Below are 20,789 nucleotides of genomic sequence, written 5' to 3' on the forward strand. Positions count from 1 at the left end.
AATCAAAGTTAAGTGTATTTGTTTTGACATTGAGAAGTAATCGTACATTGGTGAGTAAGTGTTAATTGAACATAATTAGTCTGAGTCTCTATGGGAACGAACTAGAAATTATTCTATATTACTTGCGAACGCGTATACTTGCGTGAATTATTAGCGCGTGTTTTGTGCCTAACATTCATAAAGAGATCAGAAGAGCTCAAGGCCAAAGGAATGAGCAGAATCTCTAAGGATGGGAAATTTCTAAATATTAAAGCTGGCGGATTCTCAATATTTAGGATTGATTTACTAGACAGTGGTTATCCAAAGGTAGCAAGACAAAAACTTGTAGAAGCTCTAAGTGGAACACCTATTATAGAAGAACTTGAAATTCTTGATCACTTAAAGGATCTCCTTAGAGAAGAAGCAGATACAAAAACTGTCTTCACCTGATACTTGCAACCATTAAACTTTGTAAATCTCCAAATGTATAAAAGTTATAATTCTATCAAGATTTATGTATAAATTTTATTTTCCATTTTTTTAAAACTTGGGGTTAGTCTTGTGAACATGCATGAATTCGTGTGAAGCAATCATCTCACAAATTGGGGGAGATTGTTGTGCAAGACATGCGTGTACTTTAAAAAGACTAAGTCAAATTGATAACCCTAAGTAAGTTGTATTGTAATCTTAGTTTCCATTTGTACTTGTACCATTTAAAGTCTTTTAAAATGTAAAAGAGCTGACTGGAGTCTTTTTGTTTAAACAGTATCAAGCCTAAGGATTCTATCTGGAAGAAGATCAAGAAGATAATGTCTCAGAAGAATTATGAAGAAGCTTGGAGTTGAATAAATCTGTTTGGATAAAAATATTCTAAGTCAAAGATCTTTACAATTCACAGATTTAGTGTTATAGAGAAGTCACTAGAGAACTCCAAATGACTTATCGAGAAGTCAGGAAAGCTAATAGAGAACTCAGAGATATCGACAAGCCAAATTGAAGACATGAAGATTGAAGATATCGACAAGTCATTTCTTCACTAGAGAACTCAGAGTTATCGACAAGTCAACATTCATTAAAGAACTCTGAGTTATCGATAAGTCAAATTTCACTAGAGAACTCAGAGATATCGATAAGCCAAAATTCACTAGAGAACTCTGAGTTATCGACAAGTCAAATTTGACTAGAGAACTCTGAGTTATCGATAAGTCAATAAGCCATTAGAGAACTCAGAGATATCGATAAGTCAAAGAGAAGATATGAAGAATAGAGATTTTGACAAGCCAAATTCTCCTATAGAGAACTCAGAGACCTCTACAAGTCAAATTAACTATGGAGTATTAGAGAGCTCGATAAGCCAATATACTTATCGAGATGTCAAGTTCTCTACAGACTAAACTGGAGATCTCGAGGTAAAATCTCAAAGTACAAAATTGCAGAGCAGTTCAATATCCAAGATTTACAATCAACAAACAATTCAACCAGCTGGATTGACAAGTCTACAAAAAGCAGCTTGAAGAGTGTGCAAGATCAAGGGTGAAGATTAACTGTCAAAGGAAGATCAAAGTTAACACAGTATGCAAAGATATGCTAAACCAGCAATGGAAGATATACTTTTCCTAAAATGGAAATGACAAGTGACAATTTACTAAAGTTAAGAACATGTCTTATTATACACTGTGTAAACCAGCAGTTAACAAAATTATAAAGTTAACACTGATCCTTTATTAGATGTAACAATTTAGATCAGGAACTCTTGTATTCTCTCAAGAATGAAGCTAAGCTCTTTATCAACAAAGAGCCTAAAATTTTTGTAGCAAAACATTCTTAATTTTAATATAAAATTAAGTGAGTTTTGAAAGATCTGTGTTCTTTTTATTACATGTTTAATTTCTGTATGAACACATTTTACTACAACATTTAATTTATTTTGTTCACAACCACAAACAGTTCAAGAAAAACATAAAAATACAAAACACATTCACTCCCCCTTCTGTGTGTAATTCATTACCTAACATGTAAAAGATATCATCATGCATAATGTATTTCATGCATATTGTAATTCACGGTAAGGAGACACGCATATGACACATGAAAAATAAGTATATATGGTGTGGACTTATCTTTATTAACACGCTATATTGGCATGATAATCAATTTTTTTTCAATTTTTAATATTTTGTTGTGTTTTTTCTAATCTTTTTTAACTAACCGAAAAAAATCTAAAAATATTATCCTAATAATTATTTTTTTGTTTTTTGTAACGTTGAAAACCCCTCCCCACACTAAAATGGTTTATTGTCCCAATGAACCAAAAATATAAAATCCTAAAAAAAACTAAAAAGAATAATAAACAAAGTAAACGAAAAAATATACAGGTAAAGGTTATAAATACTTCCCTGATGAATTGTCTGCCGAATTGCCAATGGCCCATCCAGGAGGCCCATTTGAGTAGTCAATTTGCTGGGCTGTGTTTTCTTTATATAAAACAAGTGCCACTATTTAAAGCAGCAGTTGGTTCCAGCAAAAATTGTTGTGCTTTGCAATTTAAAAAGAACCAAGGCCGTCCAAGCTCAGGGGTTCAAATCCCCTTGGCATTCTATATTATTTCTGTATTTTTTTATAACAGATTGCTCTAATGCACTTGCCATGAAGCTGATGTGGAACCCGCTGACAATTATATAGGTGGAAGCTGACTTGACAATTTCGTTACCATTTTTTCCTCTCAAACACTTCAAATCAAACACATCAACGCATCTCATAAGAATAAAAATTAAAATAAATTACAAATATCTAGTCTAAAAATATAAAATATAAAAATAAAAATAAAATAAAACAAAAATAGAAAAAATATAAAAATTGCACAAAACTTACATAAATCATGAATTACCTCCCAAGAATCGCTTTTTTTTAACGTCTTAAGCTAGACGTCAATCTCTATTAGGACTCCATTATATCAAGTGAGATTTTATGACGTACAAACTCACCTCCCCAATAATACTTCAATCTTTGTCCATTCACCTGAAATTCTCCGCCTTGATTATCACCTAGTTCTACAGTTCTATAGGGATGTACTTTCACAATTGTGAACGGACCAGACTATCTAGATTTCATCTTTTTAGGAAACAACTTTAGCCTTGAGTTGGATAATATAATACTTTTTGTCCCACTTCAAATACACGAGATTGAATATTTTTATCGTGCCATTTTTTTGTCTTCTCCTTGTAAAGTTTAGCATTCTCATAAGAGAAGAACCGAAATTCATCCAGCTCATCAAGTTGTAGCATCCTCTTTTCACCAGCAAGTGCCATGTCAAAATTTAGATTTTTGAGAGCCCAATACGCCTTATATTCAAGTTCAACTGGTAAATGACACTCCTTCCCAAAAACCAAGCGATATGGAGACATACCCAAAGGATTTTTGTAAGCCGTACAATAAGCCCATAGAGCCTCATCTAACCTTGTAGACCAATCCTTTCGATTCAGATTCACAACTTTCTCAAGAACACCCTTGATTTATCTATTAGACACTTCAGTTTGCCCATTAGTTTGAGGATGATATGCGGTAGCTACCTTGCGTCGTATATTATACTTAAATAAAGTATTAGCCAACAATTTATTCATAAAGTGTGTGCCCTCATCACAGATTTTAGCCCTCGGGGTTCTGAAACGAGTAAAGATGTGTTTTACCAAGAACTTCTCGACAACTTTTGCATCATTAGTGGGATAGGCAGCAGCTTCTACCCATTTAGAAACGTAATCAACAACCACTAAGATGTATTCATTTTTAAAAGAAGGAGGGAATGGTCCCATGACATTAATGCCCCACACATCAAACAACTCGACTTCAAGAATATTTGTCAACAACATCTCACTTCTTCTTGAAATATTACCAACCCTTTGACACCAATCACATCTAACAACATATGTATGAGCATCCTTAAATAGAGAAAGCTAAAAGAAACCAGATTGTAGTACCTTTGCAGCAGTGCGTTGTCCACCAAAATGTCCACCAGAAGTAGAAGAATGACAATGGAAAAGAATATCTTGCATCTCAAATTCAGCAACACATCTTCTAATAATTTGGTCTGCACCTTGCTTGAATAAATAAGGCTCATCCCAAAAATAAGCTTTCACATCATGCAAGAATTTCTTCCTTTGTTGACTTGATAAATCAGGTGGCATTAATCCTGTAGCTAAGTAATTTTCAATATCAGCAAACCATGGAGTACATTAGAGATTTGTACCTTAAACATCTATTCATCTGGAAATGTTTCTTTGATGAGAACCATATTGTGAGATTCATTGTTGTACTCCATTCTTGAAAAATGACCGGCTACTTGATTTTCAACACCTTTTCTATCTTGTATATCAATATCAAACTCTTGAAGCAGAAGAACCCACCTAATTAAGCATGACTTTGCATCCTTCTTGGTGATTAAGTACTTTATGGCTGAATGGTCAGTGAAGACAACCACTTTTGTGCCCACAAGATAAGAACGAAACTTGTCAAAAGCAAACACAACAGCAAGAAGCTCCTTTTCAGTCACTGTGTAATTCAGTTGTGCTCCTGTTAAAGACTGACTTACATAGTAGATCGGATGTAATACCTTGTTCTTTCTTTGCCAATCACTGCTCCCACTGCATAATCACTAACATTGATAAGTGGCATTTTATACCACTTAGAACGTCTTATAAGGGCTTGAATTGATGTCTTGAAATCAAGTATTTTGTGTATTTGATGCGTTTTTCTAGTGTTTGTGCATTTCAGGGTATTAATTGCATTCCGGGAGAGAATTCATCAATAATAAGCCTTGGCATGTGTTTAGCATTGTAAGCGGGAAGATAGGAGCAGATTGCAGCGAAGAAACGGTAGAAAAATAGTGCAGATTCCAGAAGGGGTCTGAGCGCCCGCTCAGGAATGCTGAGCGGCCGCGCAGGGACGGAAAATCAGATTTATTATTTTAGACTCTTGATTCTGTTTAACTTCCAACTTCTGAGTTAGCTGGGCTTTATGGGACTCATATATAAGTAGATTTCAGAGACGTTTCACAAAGGTTGGATCGTAGTTGTTAGAATAATATAAGATCCTGGAAAGGGCCATTCTCTAACACCTTGAGGTTTTAGAGTAACTGGTTCCTTAACATGGTATCAGAGCTCAGGCTGGCAGAGGACTCAGGTTCGATCCCTGCCACCCCCAATATTTCTCACAATTTATGAGGGACACGAAAGGCAAAGTTATGCTCCAAAGATGGGCGCCCGTGATCCACTCTTCGACCCATAAATGGGCTTTCGAGTGAGGGGGAGTGTTAGAATAATATAAGATCCTGGAAAGGGCCATTCTCTAACACCTTGAGGTTTTAGAGTAACTGGTTCCTTAACAGTAGTATTTATCGAAGAGCGAGGAGAAAAGGAAGAAGACCGTTTTAGCACACCGCAACGAAAAGGAAGCATATTTTCTTGTAATTCTTTATTTCATTGTAACGTTGGATGCTAGTTTTCTTTATCTTGAACCTATTTACTCCTGTGACGCACTCTGGTTTAATATAATTAGTTTTAGTTATTATTTTTGTGTGTTATTATCATATTTTCATATGAACCCATGATGACGATGAGTGCTATCATGGGCTAATCGTGATCATGGGGTCGTAACGGATTTACTATGGAATTCTTTAGTTAGTTGTTTAATATCTTAGTGTGTGATGATTGTATGATATCTAGTATTGGTTGTGCGTATTCGTCTTATGTGTGTCGCGAACATATAAGATAGGGTGTTAATCTCTTGTGAAGCGACGGTGGATCTTGAGATTTAGAACTTGCCATGCTAGCATAGGTTCATGTGAGAGTATACATGATTAGTGGGTAACTCTAACCGTTTTATCCGCCCTGTGTAATCAAAAGGAATAACTTGTGCTTAAATCGTTATGTTGTCAATTTCTGTAGACATATAGGGACTCAACATAATTGATGCATATTCAACTTCTAACTTAATTGTGGATGCTTGGTAGAATGGTATTAGTAAAATGAAAGTTGGCTTTTATCAGTTTCGTGTTATTCGATTAATATCATCACTGTTGCATGCTAAGGGTAATAACAATGACTATTGAAGGAAGTATTAATGAAGTTGTGATCTCATGAGTATTTTAATATTGATTAATTCAAGTGTTAATTAAGTGCTTAAGTCTAGTAGTTAATTGTAGTTAATAATTAGTTACTCAATTCTGAGTGTTATTATTTTAATATTGAGAAATAATCATACATTTGTGAGTGAGTGTAATTGAACATAATTAGCCTGAGTCTCTTTGGGAACGAACTAGAAAGTATTCTATATTACTAGCGAACGTGTATACTTGCGTGTTTTATTAGCGCGTGTTTTCGCCCTAACAAACATCACACATTAATTCGAATGGCAAGCTTCAATCTGGTGCCATAATGATAGGCGCTGAAATTAATCTCTGCTTTAACTCCTCGAAAGCCTTTAAGCATGCTTCATCTAACTGAAAGGGAATGTCGTTCTCTAATAACTTGCAAAGTGGCTTAGAAATTTTGGTGAAGTCCTTGATAAATCATCTATAAAAACCTGCATGCCCAAGAAAACTTTGAATATTCTTGACTGTAGTAGGAGGAGGTAGCTTCTCAATAACCTCAATTTTGGCCCTATCAACTTCAATTCCCTTTCTTGATATTTTGTGACCCAATATGATGCCTTCCTTCACCAAGAAGTGACACTTTCCCAGTTAAGTAAAAGATTGGTTTCTTCACATCTTTCCAACACCTTACCCAAGTTACATAGAGAATCATTAAAAGAATCTCCAAATACAGAGAAATCATCCATGAACACCTCTAGAAATTCACTAACCATGTCTGAAAAGATAGTCATCATACATCTTTGAAAAGTCGGAGGAGCATTACATAAGCCAAATGACACCTTTCAAAAGGCAACAGTACTATAGGGACATGTGAATGTAGTTTTATGTTGATCCTCTGGAGCTACAGTTATCTGATTATAACCAGAGTACCCATAAAGAAAACAATAGTACTCTCTCTCTGCAAGTTTGTCCAATATTTGATCAACAAAGGGCAATGGAAAGTGATCTTTTTAGTGGATTTGTTCAAGTTTTGATAATCAATACATATTCTCCAACCAGTGACTGTCCTGGTCGGAATTAAATCATTATTTTCATTCTTTATCACAGTGAGTCCACCCTTCTTAGGCACATATTGTACATGAATAACCCATGATCTATCAGAAATCGGATAAATGATACCTGCATAAAGCCATTTGATAATCTCTTTCTTCACCACCTCTTTCATGATAGGATTTAAGCGACGCTGTCCTTCAATGGACCCCTTAGCACCATCCTCCAACAAAATTTTGTGCATACATATGGAAGGACTAATACCTCGAATATCTACAATAATCCACCCAATAGATTTCTTGTGTTTCTTAAGATTCTCCCCCAATTGATCTTCTTGTGCATCAAACAGTTCAGCAGATACAATAACATGTAAGGTATAAGAAGGTCCCAAATAAGCATAATTCAGATGAGACGGAAGAGCTTTTAATTCCAACTTCGGTGCTTAATCAATAGATGGTTTTGGAATCTTGAATTCCCTTGAAGATAGCTCGAGTGATTCAAAGCGGCCTTTAGTCCTTGTACCTCTTGAATTGGCTTCCAACCAAGCCAAAAGATCAATATCATCAACTCCATCTCCAGATACATTGAGAATTAGTTGCTCCAAAGGGTCATGTGAAGAATTATACTCTAGTTTTTCAGAAACTAGATTATCAACCAAAGTGATCGCCGAGCAAGATTCTACATCATTAGAATATTTCATAGCCTTGAAAATATTAAACGTCACCTTATCATCTTGAACTCTCATTGTTAGTTCTCCATTTTGCACATCAATCAACGTTCTTCCTGTAGCAAGGAAGGGCCTACCCAAGATAATGGGAACTTCTCGATCTGCCTCATAATCCAAGATAATAAAATCAGCAAGAAAGATGAATTTATCTACCTTGACCAAAACATCTTCAATCTTTCCTTCAGGATGAGCAAGAGATCTATCTGTTAGTTGAAGAGTGACAATTGTAGATCGAACTTCTCCAATTCCTAGTTTCCTGAATACAGACATATGCATCAAGTTAATGCTAGCTCCCAAATCACATAATGCCATACCATAATAAGAATTGCCAATAGTGCAAGGGATAGTAAAACTCCGTGGGTCTTTCATCTTCGGTGGTATTTTATTCTGCATAAATGAGCTACACTCTTGTGTTAGAGCTACCATTTCAAACTCTCCAAGACTTTTCCATTTTTCAGTGTCATGGCTTTACAATGCTCGTTCCTAGGATTTTCATTGTCGCTAGGGAGAGTTCCCGGTGGTTGATTTCTCAGCTCATTAGCTAGTTGTCCAACTTGATTCTCCAAGTTTCTCAATGATGCCTCTTGACTTTGGATGAGTGCATCATTGTTAGCCATGTATGCTTTTAATATATTTTTCAATAGAAGAATATTGATATGTTTGTTGAGGCAGCTGTTGTTGAGCTTGTTGAGAAAATCCAGGAGGATTGTTAGGCCTGAAGGCATTTGCTGAATTTCCAGAAGTAGCCCCTTGATTGCTCCAAGAAAAGTTAGGATGTTGTCTTCATGATTGATTGTAAGTATTTGAATAAGGGCCACCCTTATTTTGATTCCCCACATAGAAGACAAATTCGGGATTTGAAGGACAATTATCATAAGTATGCTCTTCACCACAATACACACATAAAACATTCTTGATATGATTACCCTGTGAATTCATCGACTGCCCCATATATTGGTTACCTCCCATAGTCAAGCTCTTGAGCATATTCTCCATGGATGACATTTGAGCTCACATTGAGGTCACAACATCGACCTCATATATTCCAGCCATTTTTTTTCTAGCTTGAGCTTTATTAGTTGTCCACTGATAATTATTTGTTGCAACTGTCTCAAGAATATCATATGCCTGATTATAAGATTTAGCCAACAAAGCCCCATTTGTAGATGCATCCACCACCAACTTTGTTTGAGCATTGAGACCATTATAGAATGTCTCCATCTGAATGTAATGAAGAAGACCATGATGTGCGCATTTTCTGAGTAATGCCTTAAATCTCTCCCATGCCTCATATAAAGATTCATCATCCAGCTGCCGAAAAGAATTGATATCATTACAGAGCTTTGCATTCTCGGTGGGAGGAAAATACTTCATTAGAAATTTCTCTGCCAAATCATTCCAAGTAGTCTCCGAGGACGGTGCAATTGAATTCAGCCAATCTCTTGCCATGTCTTTCATAGAATATAGAAACAACTTTAATCTCAAAGCATCATCCGTGACTGTAGAAAGCTTGAAGGAATCACAAACCTCGATAAATAAATGAAGGTAAAGATAAAGATCCTCAGTAGTCATACCACTAAACTGTCTGATAGTTTGCAACATCTGAAACATGACTGGCTTTGCTCGAATTGTGTTGCTTGAATAGTTGGTTTAACAATTCGAGAATGCAACTCATCAACATGAGGTTTTCCATACATCCGTATAGCACTATCTCTACCATCCTTCACCATGTTATTGGGTACCAAATCTTGGTCATTAACCCGTTCACCCATGACAATATTTGCTTCCTTTACTCTACATTGCACTTTTATTCATGCTTTAAAAGTTCGCTTAATGTCAGGATCAAAGAAAACTAATCCTGAGGGTTCTTAGTTCATACACCAAGAAACCTGATAAGAAATAATAATTACTCCCGTTAGTACAGAAGTAACTAAAACTAAACTGCAAGAAAATTAACTTCGCAATTAACAACTAAAACAGTCCCAGGAAGCGGCGCCAAAAACCTGTTACGTAAAATACTGATGTGCAAGTGTACACAATCGCAAATAAGTAATATTGTAGTAATACCAGTTATCGTACCTCAAGGACTGTATATTTGTATTAATTTGCAAGTAATATTTAACAATTCAGTTATTGAGCACAAAAAGTGTTAAAGATTTTTATAATAAACTAATTAATAAAAACTAATAACAACTAAAATCAAACTAGCACGAAGAGTTGGTAGAGATTCAAATATGAGAAGATAAGTCAGGATAATTACTTCTCCCTAACTCGTGAAAATTGGTAAAAGAGTTGCGATGTACTATAGTAAATCCAAAGTTCACTAGCTAGAATTCATTGGTCATAGGTTCCTCTCGAAATAACTATGGTATAACTCCTATCAAATAAACTAACATATGTCTATGTCAATTTACTTTTCAGAATTTAACTAAGCACCAATCCACAAAGCTATGTGTTAGGCACAAAGCATGCGCTAATTAATTCACGCAAGTATACGCGTTCGCAAGTAATATAGAATGATTTCTAGTTCGTTCCCACAAAGACTCTGATTAATTATATTTAACTAACACTTACTCACCAATCTATGATTATTCTTCAATGTCAAGACAATAATAATTAAGGTTGGTTAACTAATAATTGCTACGAGAATTAAACACTTAAATTAACAATATTAAACACACACGAGATCCTGACTTCATTACTACTTCATTCAATAGTTATTGTTATTACCCTTAGCATGTAATGGTGATGATATTAATCGAACAACACGAAACTGATAAATGCCAACTTTTGTTGTACGAATACCATTCTACCAAACATCCATAATTAAGATAGAAGTTAAATAGGCATCAATCATGTTGAGACCCTATATGTCTACAGAATTTGACAACATAACGATTTAAGCGCAAGTTATTCATGATGATTACACAGGGCAAGTAAAACGGTTAGAGTTACCAACAAATCATGCATACAATACATGAACCTATGCTAGCACAGCGAGTTCTAAATCTCAAGATTCACTATCACTTCATAAGATAACAGGCTATCTTACATGTTCACGACGCACATAAGACGAATAAGCACAACATATGCTAGATATCATAAAATCACCATATACCAAGGTATTAAACAATTAACTAAAGAAATCCATAGTAAATCCCCTAGAATCTCATGATCACGATTAGCCCATAATAGAACTCATCGTCACCATGGGTTCATATGAAAGCATGATAATAATAAAACGATATAAAGATTAAAAATACTTAATAAATAATGAAGTACGTCACAAGAGTATTAAGGTTCAAAGCATAAAGAAAACTAGCATCCACAGTTACAATGAATTAAAAGAATCACAAGATAAACGTATGCTTCCTCTTCTTCGTTGTTGCGTGCTAAAATGGTCTTCTCAATCTTCTTGCCTTCGCTCTTGATTATCTCCTCTATGAAAAAATGTCTTCCCATAAGGTTTATATAATAGCCCAAGAGAACTAGCACTAACAGAAGCCCAATTGGACTCAAATTAATAAAATCCAGAATATGAAATTCCGTACACAGGCGGTCACCTGCATCCTCCACGCGGGAGCCTGCTACTAGCATGCGGGCGCCTGCAACCCTTCTGGAAAATTCCTTGAATTGCTTCTATTTTTGCTGATTTCTTCGCTCATCACCCCTAGACTGATTCCAAGCACTTCCTTAAGCTTTATTCGATGAAAACAACCTATCAAAGCAAGTTATACCCTGAAATACAAAAACACTAGAAAATGCATCAAATGCATAAAATACTCGAGTTCAAGACACCAATTCAAGCCGTTATGAGACGCTCTAAGCGGTATAAAATGCCACTTATCACACCCCCAAACTTGAATCGATGCTTGTCCTCAAGCATCACAGACTCAAAAATAGAATAAAACATGCATGAATGCAACTTATATAAATACATCGATCCCTTCGCGATGACTAAACCAACCAACACATGACATATCAACAAATGCAATTAGGCGACTAAAGATCAATCAAATCACGCAAGCTAACATACAACTAGAAACGTGGTGTGTGCGAATGCTACACAGATATGCTTCGAAACTAGATCAATCACCATAACTTAATTATCCTCAAGAAAATCATAAGCTTATACGAAGAATATATTCTAGACACAAAATGACTTATAACACTTCAAGATTATTGGAGTTTAATACGGAATCATGCTTTTATTCAACACATAAAACAAATGCTTATTGGATCGTGCAATGAGTGAGGTCCACAAAAGACTTATGCAATGGCACCCATTTAGCTAGCGTTAGGTTAGCGGATCCCAGACTATAAAAGCCTTAGGTCACTAGGCACAAAGTCTCCCAAGAACTTAATAACTCGAACTCGAATACCAAAGAGCTCACTCGTGATCAATTGTGCATTAACCATATTTTTTTCTTTCTCTCTTTATATATATATATATATTAATTTCTGAGCAAGTGCGTTTCACTCCATCTTGCTCAACCCTAGACTACTCGTATAAAATATGAGCCGGCTACTAGCCATTTGACGCCTAGCCACAACTAGCAATGAATTCCAATTTTTCTCTCCAATTTTTATCTTTTCATGTCTTTTATCATTAAGAGCCTATCATGCATTCTAAACATAAGCAATAAATTAATCTCAAAAACCATCAAATTATGACAACAATCTAGTCCTTAAGCATACTCTAAGACTTAATGAAATTACAAGTGTTTTTAGCATGCATGTCAACCTAACAAGTTTCAACATCACTCTAACGATATCACTACATTCGCATCAATATCACATATTAATCGGTAAAGTAGCAAAAAGGGATCATGGTATATGCATGAGCTATATGACATGATAAATAAAGCTAAAAAAAAAAAACTATAAAAAAGCTATATGGAAAAAATATGCAACTATATGAACTATACTAACATGAAAATGCAACTACATGACACACACACAAATACGTTCCTTAATTACCACCCCAAACTTAAAATCTTCACTGTCCCCAGTGAAGGTAATAGAAAGGAACACAGGGTATACCTACTCAAACATCATCATCATCATCATCATCATCATCACCCTCAGAGGGTGGAGTGTCAGGAGGTGGATAAGCAGAATCCTCACAAAAAACAGGCCACTAGATGTCAGCTCCAAGGCCTCTAAATGCAGTCCCGAGTGCTTGGGTGATCTCCTGTGCAAACCGACTCTGCGACTCATACATCACATCCATCCTCCTGGAAAGCCTCATGAACTGGACATCAGCCATTCCCAAACCATCTCCTCCCTGGGCTCTTGAAGAACCTGCCTCTCCCTGAGCCTGACTGGACCTAACCATGGTAGCACCAGCTGCTGAAACTCCTCCTGGAAGGAGATTATCCAAACCATGTGACTCGGGCTCTCCACCCGTCCACTCATGCATCACATTCAAGGTCGATGAATCAATAGGAGCGGCCGGCATCTGTAACTGCTCATAAGAATGCCACTAGACTCTAACTGCCTTGCAAAAGCTTCGTGACAATAGAGGCATACGGGATAGAGTACTGCAATTTCCCCCTCAAAAACTTCAAAATCCCTAGGTAGATGAACTCACCAACGTCCACATTATATTCCTCATTCAGAATCCCCCATAACAACCTCGCCCTCTCCACTGTAACCTCATGTGCATACGAAGAATGAAGAATATTAGCACATATAAAGGCATTCCAAGCACGAGCATACCTGCTCATCGCGACAGCAGAGAAACTACAATAATTGTTAGTTCCCCTTTTGAACTTCCACACTGTGCCCGGCTGACAGAGAGTAGCAATAATCAAGTCCAAATCAAAGTCCTCAGGGGCCTTTACATTCCAATTCTCCTCTTGTGGTTTCCTTTGTCGCTTCCCAATAACACGGTGAATCACCTCGGGCTGATAATCAAAAGTCAGCCCACGGACAATAGAAAACCCGTTCTTCTCAGCCTTGGCATTTGCATAGAACTCGCGAACAACACTCATCGGTACCGCCTCAGGTGACTCGCAGAATGTAATTCATCCCTTCTCAGCAATCATCGGCAACAACTCACCATCCCTCCCTGATGGTAAGAACCCCCTCTCCTTCATAATCGTCTTAGTCAGAAGCTTTTTGTACTCTTCTTCAGCAGCCCTATCCAACAATCGGGGCCTCGCAGCAGTATTCCTCGAAGAATTAGTAGCAGTCGGGTTGGTGCTGCTGCTACCCACAGTTCGTGATCTCTTTGGGGCCATGAAAACTGAGAATAAGAGTTGGAGAGTTTGTGTTTACTGTGTAGGAGAGATTTTATAGAGTTGAAAGTGTGTGGGATGTGTATGTAGAGGTTGTAGGTATTTATAGGGCAAAATTAGGGTTAGAATTTGATTAGAAGTGGGGATTGTGGCTAAGTATAGGAGGAATTCGTGGGTTAATGGGTGATATGGTTTCTGTAAATTTTGTTTTTGTTTTATTTGTTTTTTTATAGGTCGAAAAACAATTTTCAAAAATCAGGGTCCCATACGGCCGCCTAATCCTAGCAGGCGGGCGCCTGCAAGGCTTCTGGAAAAAAAAATTTCTGCCAACTTTTTCCAGATTTTTTTGGGTTTTAGAAAAAGTACTAAATTCTAAGGTGTCCTATGGTCTCATATCTTGGTTGCCTCCCAAGAAGCGCTTCTTTTACGTCATTAGATTGACGTAGAGTAATGCGATAAAGTTGACAATAAAACGGCACTAACCACTTCACGGTTTGCCGTATCCCCATAATAGTGCTTCAATCTCTGACCATTTACTTTGAATGCTTGGCCCGGATCGTTCTCAAAATTCTCCACCGCTCCATGTGGAAACACAGTTTTGACGATAAATGGTCCAGACCACCTTGATTTCAACTTTCCTGGAAAAAGACGGATACGACAGTTGAATAGAAGAACTTGTTGCCCCGGCATGAATGACTTAGGCGATAGCTTCCTGTCATGCCACCTTTTTACGTTTTCCTTGTACATTTTATTGTTTTCATACGCTTGAAGTCGAAATTCATCAAGTTCATTTAAGTGAAGCATTCGCTTCTTCCCAGCTGCATCTAGATCAAGGTTTAACTTCTTCAATGCCCAAGAAACCTTATGCTCAAGCTCCGCAGGTAAATGACACCCCTTACCATAGACAAGTTGAAACAAGGACATCCCAAGTGGAGTCTTGTATGTTGTTCTATAAGCCTAAACAGCTTCATCGAGCTTCAAAGACCAATCTTTCCTTGATGGACAAACGACTTTCTCTAGAATACGTTTGATCTCTCTATTAGACACTTCAGCTTGACCATTAGTTTGCGGATGATAGGCAGTAGCAATGCGATGATTCACATTATAGCGTTGCATCATAGAAGTGAACTTACGATTGCAGAAATGTGACCCTTCATCACTTATGATAACTCGTGGCGTTCCAAACCTTGTGAATATCTGCTTATGAAGAAAACTCAACACTACCTTTGCATCATTAGTCGGTAGAGCCTTGACTTCTACCCATTTCGAGATATAATCGACTGCCAGGAAGATGTACTGATTATTGCAGGACGAGATAAATGGTCCCATGAAATCGATTCCCCAAACATCAAAGACCTCAACTTCAAGCATCACATTTAAAGGCATCTCATCCTTTCTGGTAAGATTCCCAACTCTTTGGCAACGATCACACCTTAAAATGAACTGATGTGCATCCTTAAATAATGTAGGCTAGAAAAAACCTGCTTAAAGAATACGAGATGTTGTCTTTTCACCACCATAATGTCCATCATAAGCTGTGGAATGACAGTCTCGTAATATCCCCTTCGTCTCACATAATGGGATACATCTCCTGATGATCTGGTCAGCTCCTTGTCTAAACGAATATGATTCATCCCACATGTACCACTTCACCTCATGCATAAACTTCTTCTTTTGAGCCGCATTCATATTAGGAAGTATTATATTTCTAACAAGATAGTTCACAATGTCTGCAAACAACGGCTCTTCCTCTTGAATTGCGAACAACTGCTCATCCGGAAAAGATCATTGATCAATGTCTTATCATGTGAAGTAGAATCGGGATTCTTCAATCTAGAGAGATGGTCAACTACTTGATTTTCAGTACCTTTTCGATCCTTGATCTCTAACTCGAATTCCTGTAGTAAGAGAACCCAACGAATAAGTCTAGGCTTTGAATCCTTCTTTGAGACCAGATAGTGGATGGCAGCGTGATCAGTGAACACTCTCACCCTTGTCCCAAGTAGATAAGATCGAAATTTTTCAAAACCAAAAACTATAGCCAAGAGCTCCTTCTCAGTAGTGGTGTAGTTCAGTTGGGCTCCATTTAGCGTCTTACTAGCATAGTAGACTACATGAAAGATATTAGTCTTTCGCTGCCCAAGAACTGTTCCCACTTCATAATCACTTTCATCACACATCATCTCAAAAGGTTCTCTCCAATCTGGTGCCGTAATAACTAGTGCGGTGATTAAACTCTTCTTGAGAGTCTCGAATGCTACCAAGCATTCTTCATCAAATTTGAAGGGCATATCTTTTTCGAGAAAGTTGCACAATGGCTTAGATATCTTAGAGAAGTCCCTGATGAAACTCCGATAAAAACCCGCATGACCAAGAAAGCTACGGATTCCTTTCACAGAAATAGGTGGCGGAAGATTTTCAGTGATGCCCACCTTGGATTTATCCACCTCAAGACCTTTACTGGAGACCTTATGCCCAAGAATGATGCCTTGTTGCACCATGAAGTGACATTTTTCCCAATTGAGCACCAGATTGATTTCCACACACCTTTTGAGCACCAAACGGAGATTATTCAAGCATTCATCATACAAATGTCCAAAGACGGAGAAGTCGTCCATGAACACTTCGACATTATTTCCAATCATATCGGAGAATATAGCCATCATGCATCTCTGAAAAGTGGCAGGTGCACCACATAAGCCAAAAGAAACTCTGCGAAAAGCAAACATGCCAAATGGACAAGTGAAAGTAGTCTTCTCTTGATCTTCTGGTACAATAAAAATCTAATTGTATCCCGAATAGCCATCCAGAAGACAATAATACTCATGACCAGCCAACCTGTCAAACAGCTGATCAATAAATGGAAGAGGGAAGTGATCCTTCCTCGTGGCTTTATTCAACTTCCTGTAGTCCATGCATACCCTCCATCATGTGACTGTTTGAGTGGGGATAAGCTCGTTCTTCTCATTTGCTACCACAATAATACCTCCTTTCTTAGGTACACATTACATGGGGCTCACCCAAGAACTGTCAGAAATAGTATATATAATTCCAGCATCCAGCCACTTTAGAATTTCTTTTTTCACCACTTCTTTTATGATAGGATTAAGGCTTCGCTGTTGCTCAACAGTCGGCTTGCTACCTTCATCTAGCAGAATTTTATGCATGCAGTACGAAGGGCTGATCTCTTGTATATCTGCTATAGTTCATCCGATGGCCGATTTGAATTCTCTAAAAATCCTCAAGAGCTTGTCCTCATCACTACCTGAAAGGTTAGATGCAATAATAACAGGCAAAGTAGATGCATCACCTAAAAAAGCATACCTCAAGTGTTCAGGCAATGGTTTAAGCTCCAAAGTAGGTGCTTCCTCAATAGATGGTTTGAGCTTTCCCTCAGCATTCATGAGATCGGTATTTCCCAGAGATTCAAATGGCATGTCTAGCTTTCATTTCCAAGGAGAAGCATTTAGATGTTGTAGCTGCTCATTGCCTTCATCATCTTCACTGTAAAAATCACCCAATAAGGCTTTTTCTAAGGCATCAGACCTTAGCACATGATCAAGTTCTGAAATAACCGCAAAATCGACCAAATCCACCTTGAAGCACTCCTCATCTTTCGTAGGGAATTTCATCACATTAAACACATTGAATGTCACATCTTGATCTTGCACCCTCATAGCGAGTTCACCTTTTTGCACATCTATCAAGGTACGACCTGTAACCAAGAAAGGTCTTCCCAAGATTATGGGAATCTTCTTATTTTCCTCGAAATCCAGAATGACAAAATTTTCAGGGAATATGAGCTTGTCCACCTTTACTAGCACGTCCTCCACAATGCCTCGTGGGTATGTAATCGAACGATCAGCTAATTATAGAGACATGTAGGTGGGCTTCAGATCAGGAAAATTTAGCTTTCTGAAGATAGATAACGGCATCAGATTGATGTTTGCTCCCAAATCGCAAAGGCACTTGTCAAATGACAACTTGCCAATGGTGCAAGGAATGGTGAAGCTACCTGGATCCTTAAGCTTTGGAGGTAACTTTTCTTGCAGCACGGTACTGCACTCTTCCATCAGTGCAACGGTATCAAGATCATCCAGTTTCACCTTCCTTGAAAGAATACCTTTCATGAATTTTGCATAACTAGGTATTTGTTCAAGAGCCTCAGTGAAAGGTATGTTGATGTGCAGTTTCTTGAACACCTCCAGAAACTTACCAAATTGCTTGTCCAGCTTTTGTTTTTGCAATCGCTTAGGAAAATGTGGTGGAGGATAGAGCTGTTTCTCCTCTGTATTACCCTCAGGCAGAGTGTGTTCAACAGTAGTCTTCCTTGGTTCCTCCTCTTTCTCCTTTTGCATTCCTTCTTCATCTACATCTTCAACTTCTACATCTTTTGTTTTTCAGCATCAAACTCTTTTCCAGACCTTAAGGTGACAGCTTTGACTTGCTCTTTAGCTTCCTTCCTGCCTGGCACTTCAGTATCGTTGTGAAGTGTGCCAGGTTGATGATTGAGCAAGGCATTGGCTATTTGTCCAATTTGATTTACCAAGGTCTTGATGGAAACAACCTGACTTTTGCATAACAGCTTTAACTGCTCAAAATCAGCACTAGAAGGTGGAGCAGCACCTCCATGTTGAGGATAGGATTGTCTTTGAGCAAATTACTGAGGTTGTTGGGATCCAGGTGGATGAAATTGTTTACTTGCAGCTTGCTGATATGGTTGCTGAATAATATTCTGATTATTGCTCCAGCTGAAATTGGGATGATTTCTATTATTGGGATGATAAGTAGCGGGCACAGGCTACTACGGTCTCTGAAAATTGTTCACATACTGAACAGATTCATTAACAAGAGAACACTGAACCGTAGCATGAGAGCCTGCATAAAGCTCACAGACACTAGGTATTTAATTTACTCCATAGTTTGCTATAGAATCGACCTTCATAGACAACGCCTGGAGCTGCGCTGCAATAGTTGTAGCTGCATCAACTTCCAGAATACCTGCTACCTTCCCAGGCATCATCCTTTGAGTTGGGTTTTGATACTCATTTGCAGCCATAGTTTCAATGAGATTATAGGCCTCAGTATAGATTTTGGCCCACAAGGCGCCTCCAGAAGCTGTATCGAGCATGGGCCGAGACTGGGCCCCCAAGCCATTATAGAAACCAGTGATTACCATCCAGTCAGGCATACCATGATGTGGACACTTTCTCAACATCTCCTTGTAGCGCTCCCAAGCCTCACACATAGATTCTCCTTGTTGTTGTGCAAACTGAGTAAGAGTACTCCACATAGCTGCAGTTTTGGCCATTGGATAGAACTTCACTAGAAACTTTTGCGGAAGATCTTCCCAAGTAGTGATGGACCCAGCTAGTAAAGAATGTAACCAGTCCTTAGCTTTATCCCTCAGAGAGAATGGGAAAAGCCTCATCTTGATAGCCTCATCAGTGACACCGTTATATTTGAAATAACTAAAGATCTCGACAAAATTCCTGATATGCATGTTGGGATCTTCAGTCGCAGCACCTCCGAAAGAAACAGAATTCTGCACCATCTGAATATTGCCCGACTTGATTTCAAAAGATTGGCCTGAACAGCCGGATGAATGATGCTTGACTGAATGTCATCAATTTTAGGCCGAGAAAAGTCCATAAGAGCTGGATCAGCTTGAACTACACGATCACCCACTATTTCAGATTCTTTCTTTTCACTCTCTTTATCCGAATCTTTAAAAACTATCTTCTCCGGAAAGTCAAGAGTTGTATCTGTCTCCTCAGCTTTATCCATATTTCTCTTGCTAGTGCGAGAACATGTTTGCATAAACGCTCGCTAGAGTACCTGAAACAAAACTGAAAGCAGTAAGCAACAAGTCTTAATCAATGAATCCTAATGACCACTGATGGCAAGTACATAAACTAAACAAATTAACACCGAGTCCCCGACAGCTGCACAAAAAACTTGTTAGGCACAAAGCATGTGCTAAATAATTCACGTAAGTATACACGTTCGCAAGTAATATAGAATGATTTCTAGTTCGTTCCCACAGACACTCTGATTAATTATATTTAATTAACACTTACTCACCAATATATGATTATTCTTCAATGTCAAGATAATAACAATAAAGGTTGGTTAACTAATAATTACTACGAGAATTAAACACATAAATTAACAATATCAAACACACATGAGATCCTGACTTCATTACTACTTCATTCAATAGTTATTTTTATTACCCTTGGCATGTAATGGTGATGATATTGATCAAACAATACGAAACTGATAAACGCCAACTTTCATTGTATGAATACCATTCTTCCAAGTATCTACAATTAAGATAGAAGTTGAATAGGCATCAATCATATTGAGACCCTATATGTCTACAGAATTTGACAACATAACGATTTAAGTGAAAGTTATTCATGATGATTACACAGGGCAAGTAAAACGGTTAGAGTTACCCACTAATCATGTATATAGTACATGAACCTATGCTAGCACGGCGAGTTCTAAATCTCAAGATTCACTGTTGCTTCATAAGAGATTAACAGGCTATCTTACATATTCGTGACGCATATAAGATGAATAAGCACAACCTATGCTAGATATCATAAAATCACCACATACCAAGGTATTGAACAATTAACTAAAGAAATCCATAGTAAATCCGCTAGAATCGCATGATCACGATTAGCCCATAATAGAA

The 20,789-nt window shown here is 37.6% G+C and overlaps 1 protein-coding gene, 1 non-coding gene and 1 pseudogene across 2 annotated transcripts; 2 read left to right on the forward strand and 1 right to left on the reverse strand.

Moving 5' to 3' along the window:
* Nucleotides 1-3,107: 3,107 nt before the first annotated feature.
* On the reverse strand, nucleotides 3,108-4,160 carry LOC141690509 (uncharacterized). Its single transcript, XM_074495301.1, has 2 exons — nucleotides 3,954-4,160; nucleotides 3,108-3,485 (listed from the first exon to the last, which is right to left on the reverse strand). The coding sequence occupies exons 1-2, from the start codon at nucleotides 4,158-4,160 to the stop codon at nucleotides 3,108-3,110; spliced, it is 585 nt and encodes a 194-aa protein (XP_074351402.1).
* A 4,918-nt stretch (nucleotides 4,161-9,078) lies between these two features.
* LOC141694737 (small nucleolar RNA R71) lies at nucleotides 9,079-9,185 on the forward strand. The gene has a single exon (XR_012564021.1). It is a non-coding gene; the product is annotated as a small nucleolar RNA R71 (small nucleolar RNA).
* Nucleotides 9,186-19,272: 10,087 nt separating this feature from the next.
* LOC141694222 (small nucleolar RNA R71) lies at nucleotides 19,273-19,387 on the forward strand (annotated as a pseudogene).
* The last annotated feature ends 1,402 nt before the right edge of the window (nucleotides 19,388-20,789 follow it).

The sequence above is a fragment of the Apium graveolens genome, chromosome 10 (genome assembly GCF_009905375.1).
Source record: "Apium graveolens cultivar Ventura chromosome 10, ASM990537v1, whole genome shotgun sequence".
In the NCBI taxonomy this organism is placed as follows: domain Eukaryota; kingdom Viridiplantae; phylum Streptophyta; class Magnoliopsida; order Apiales; family Apiaceae; genus Apium; species Apium graveolens.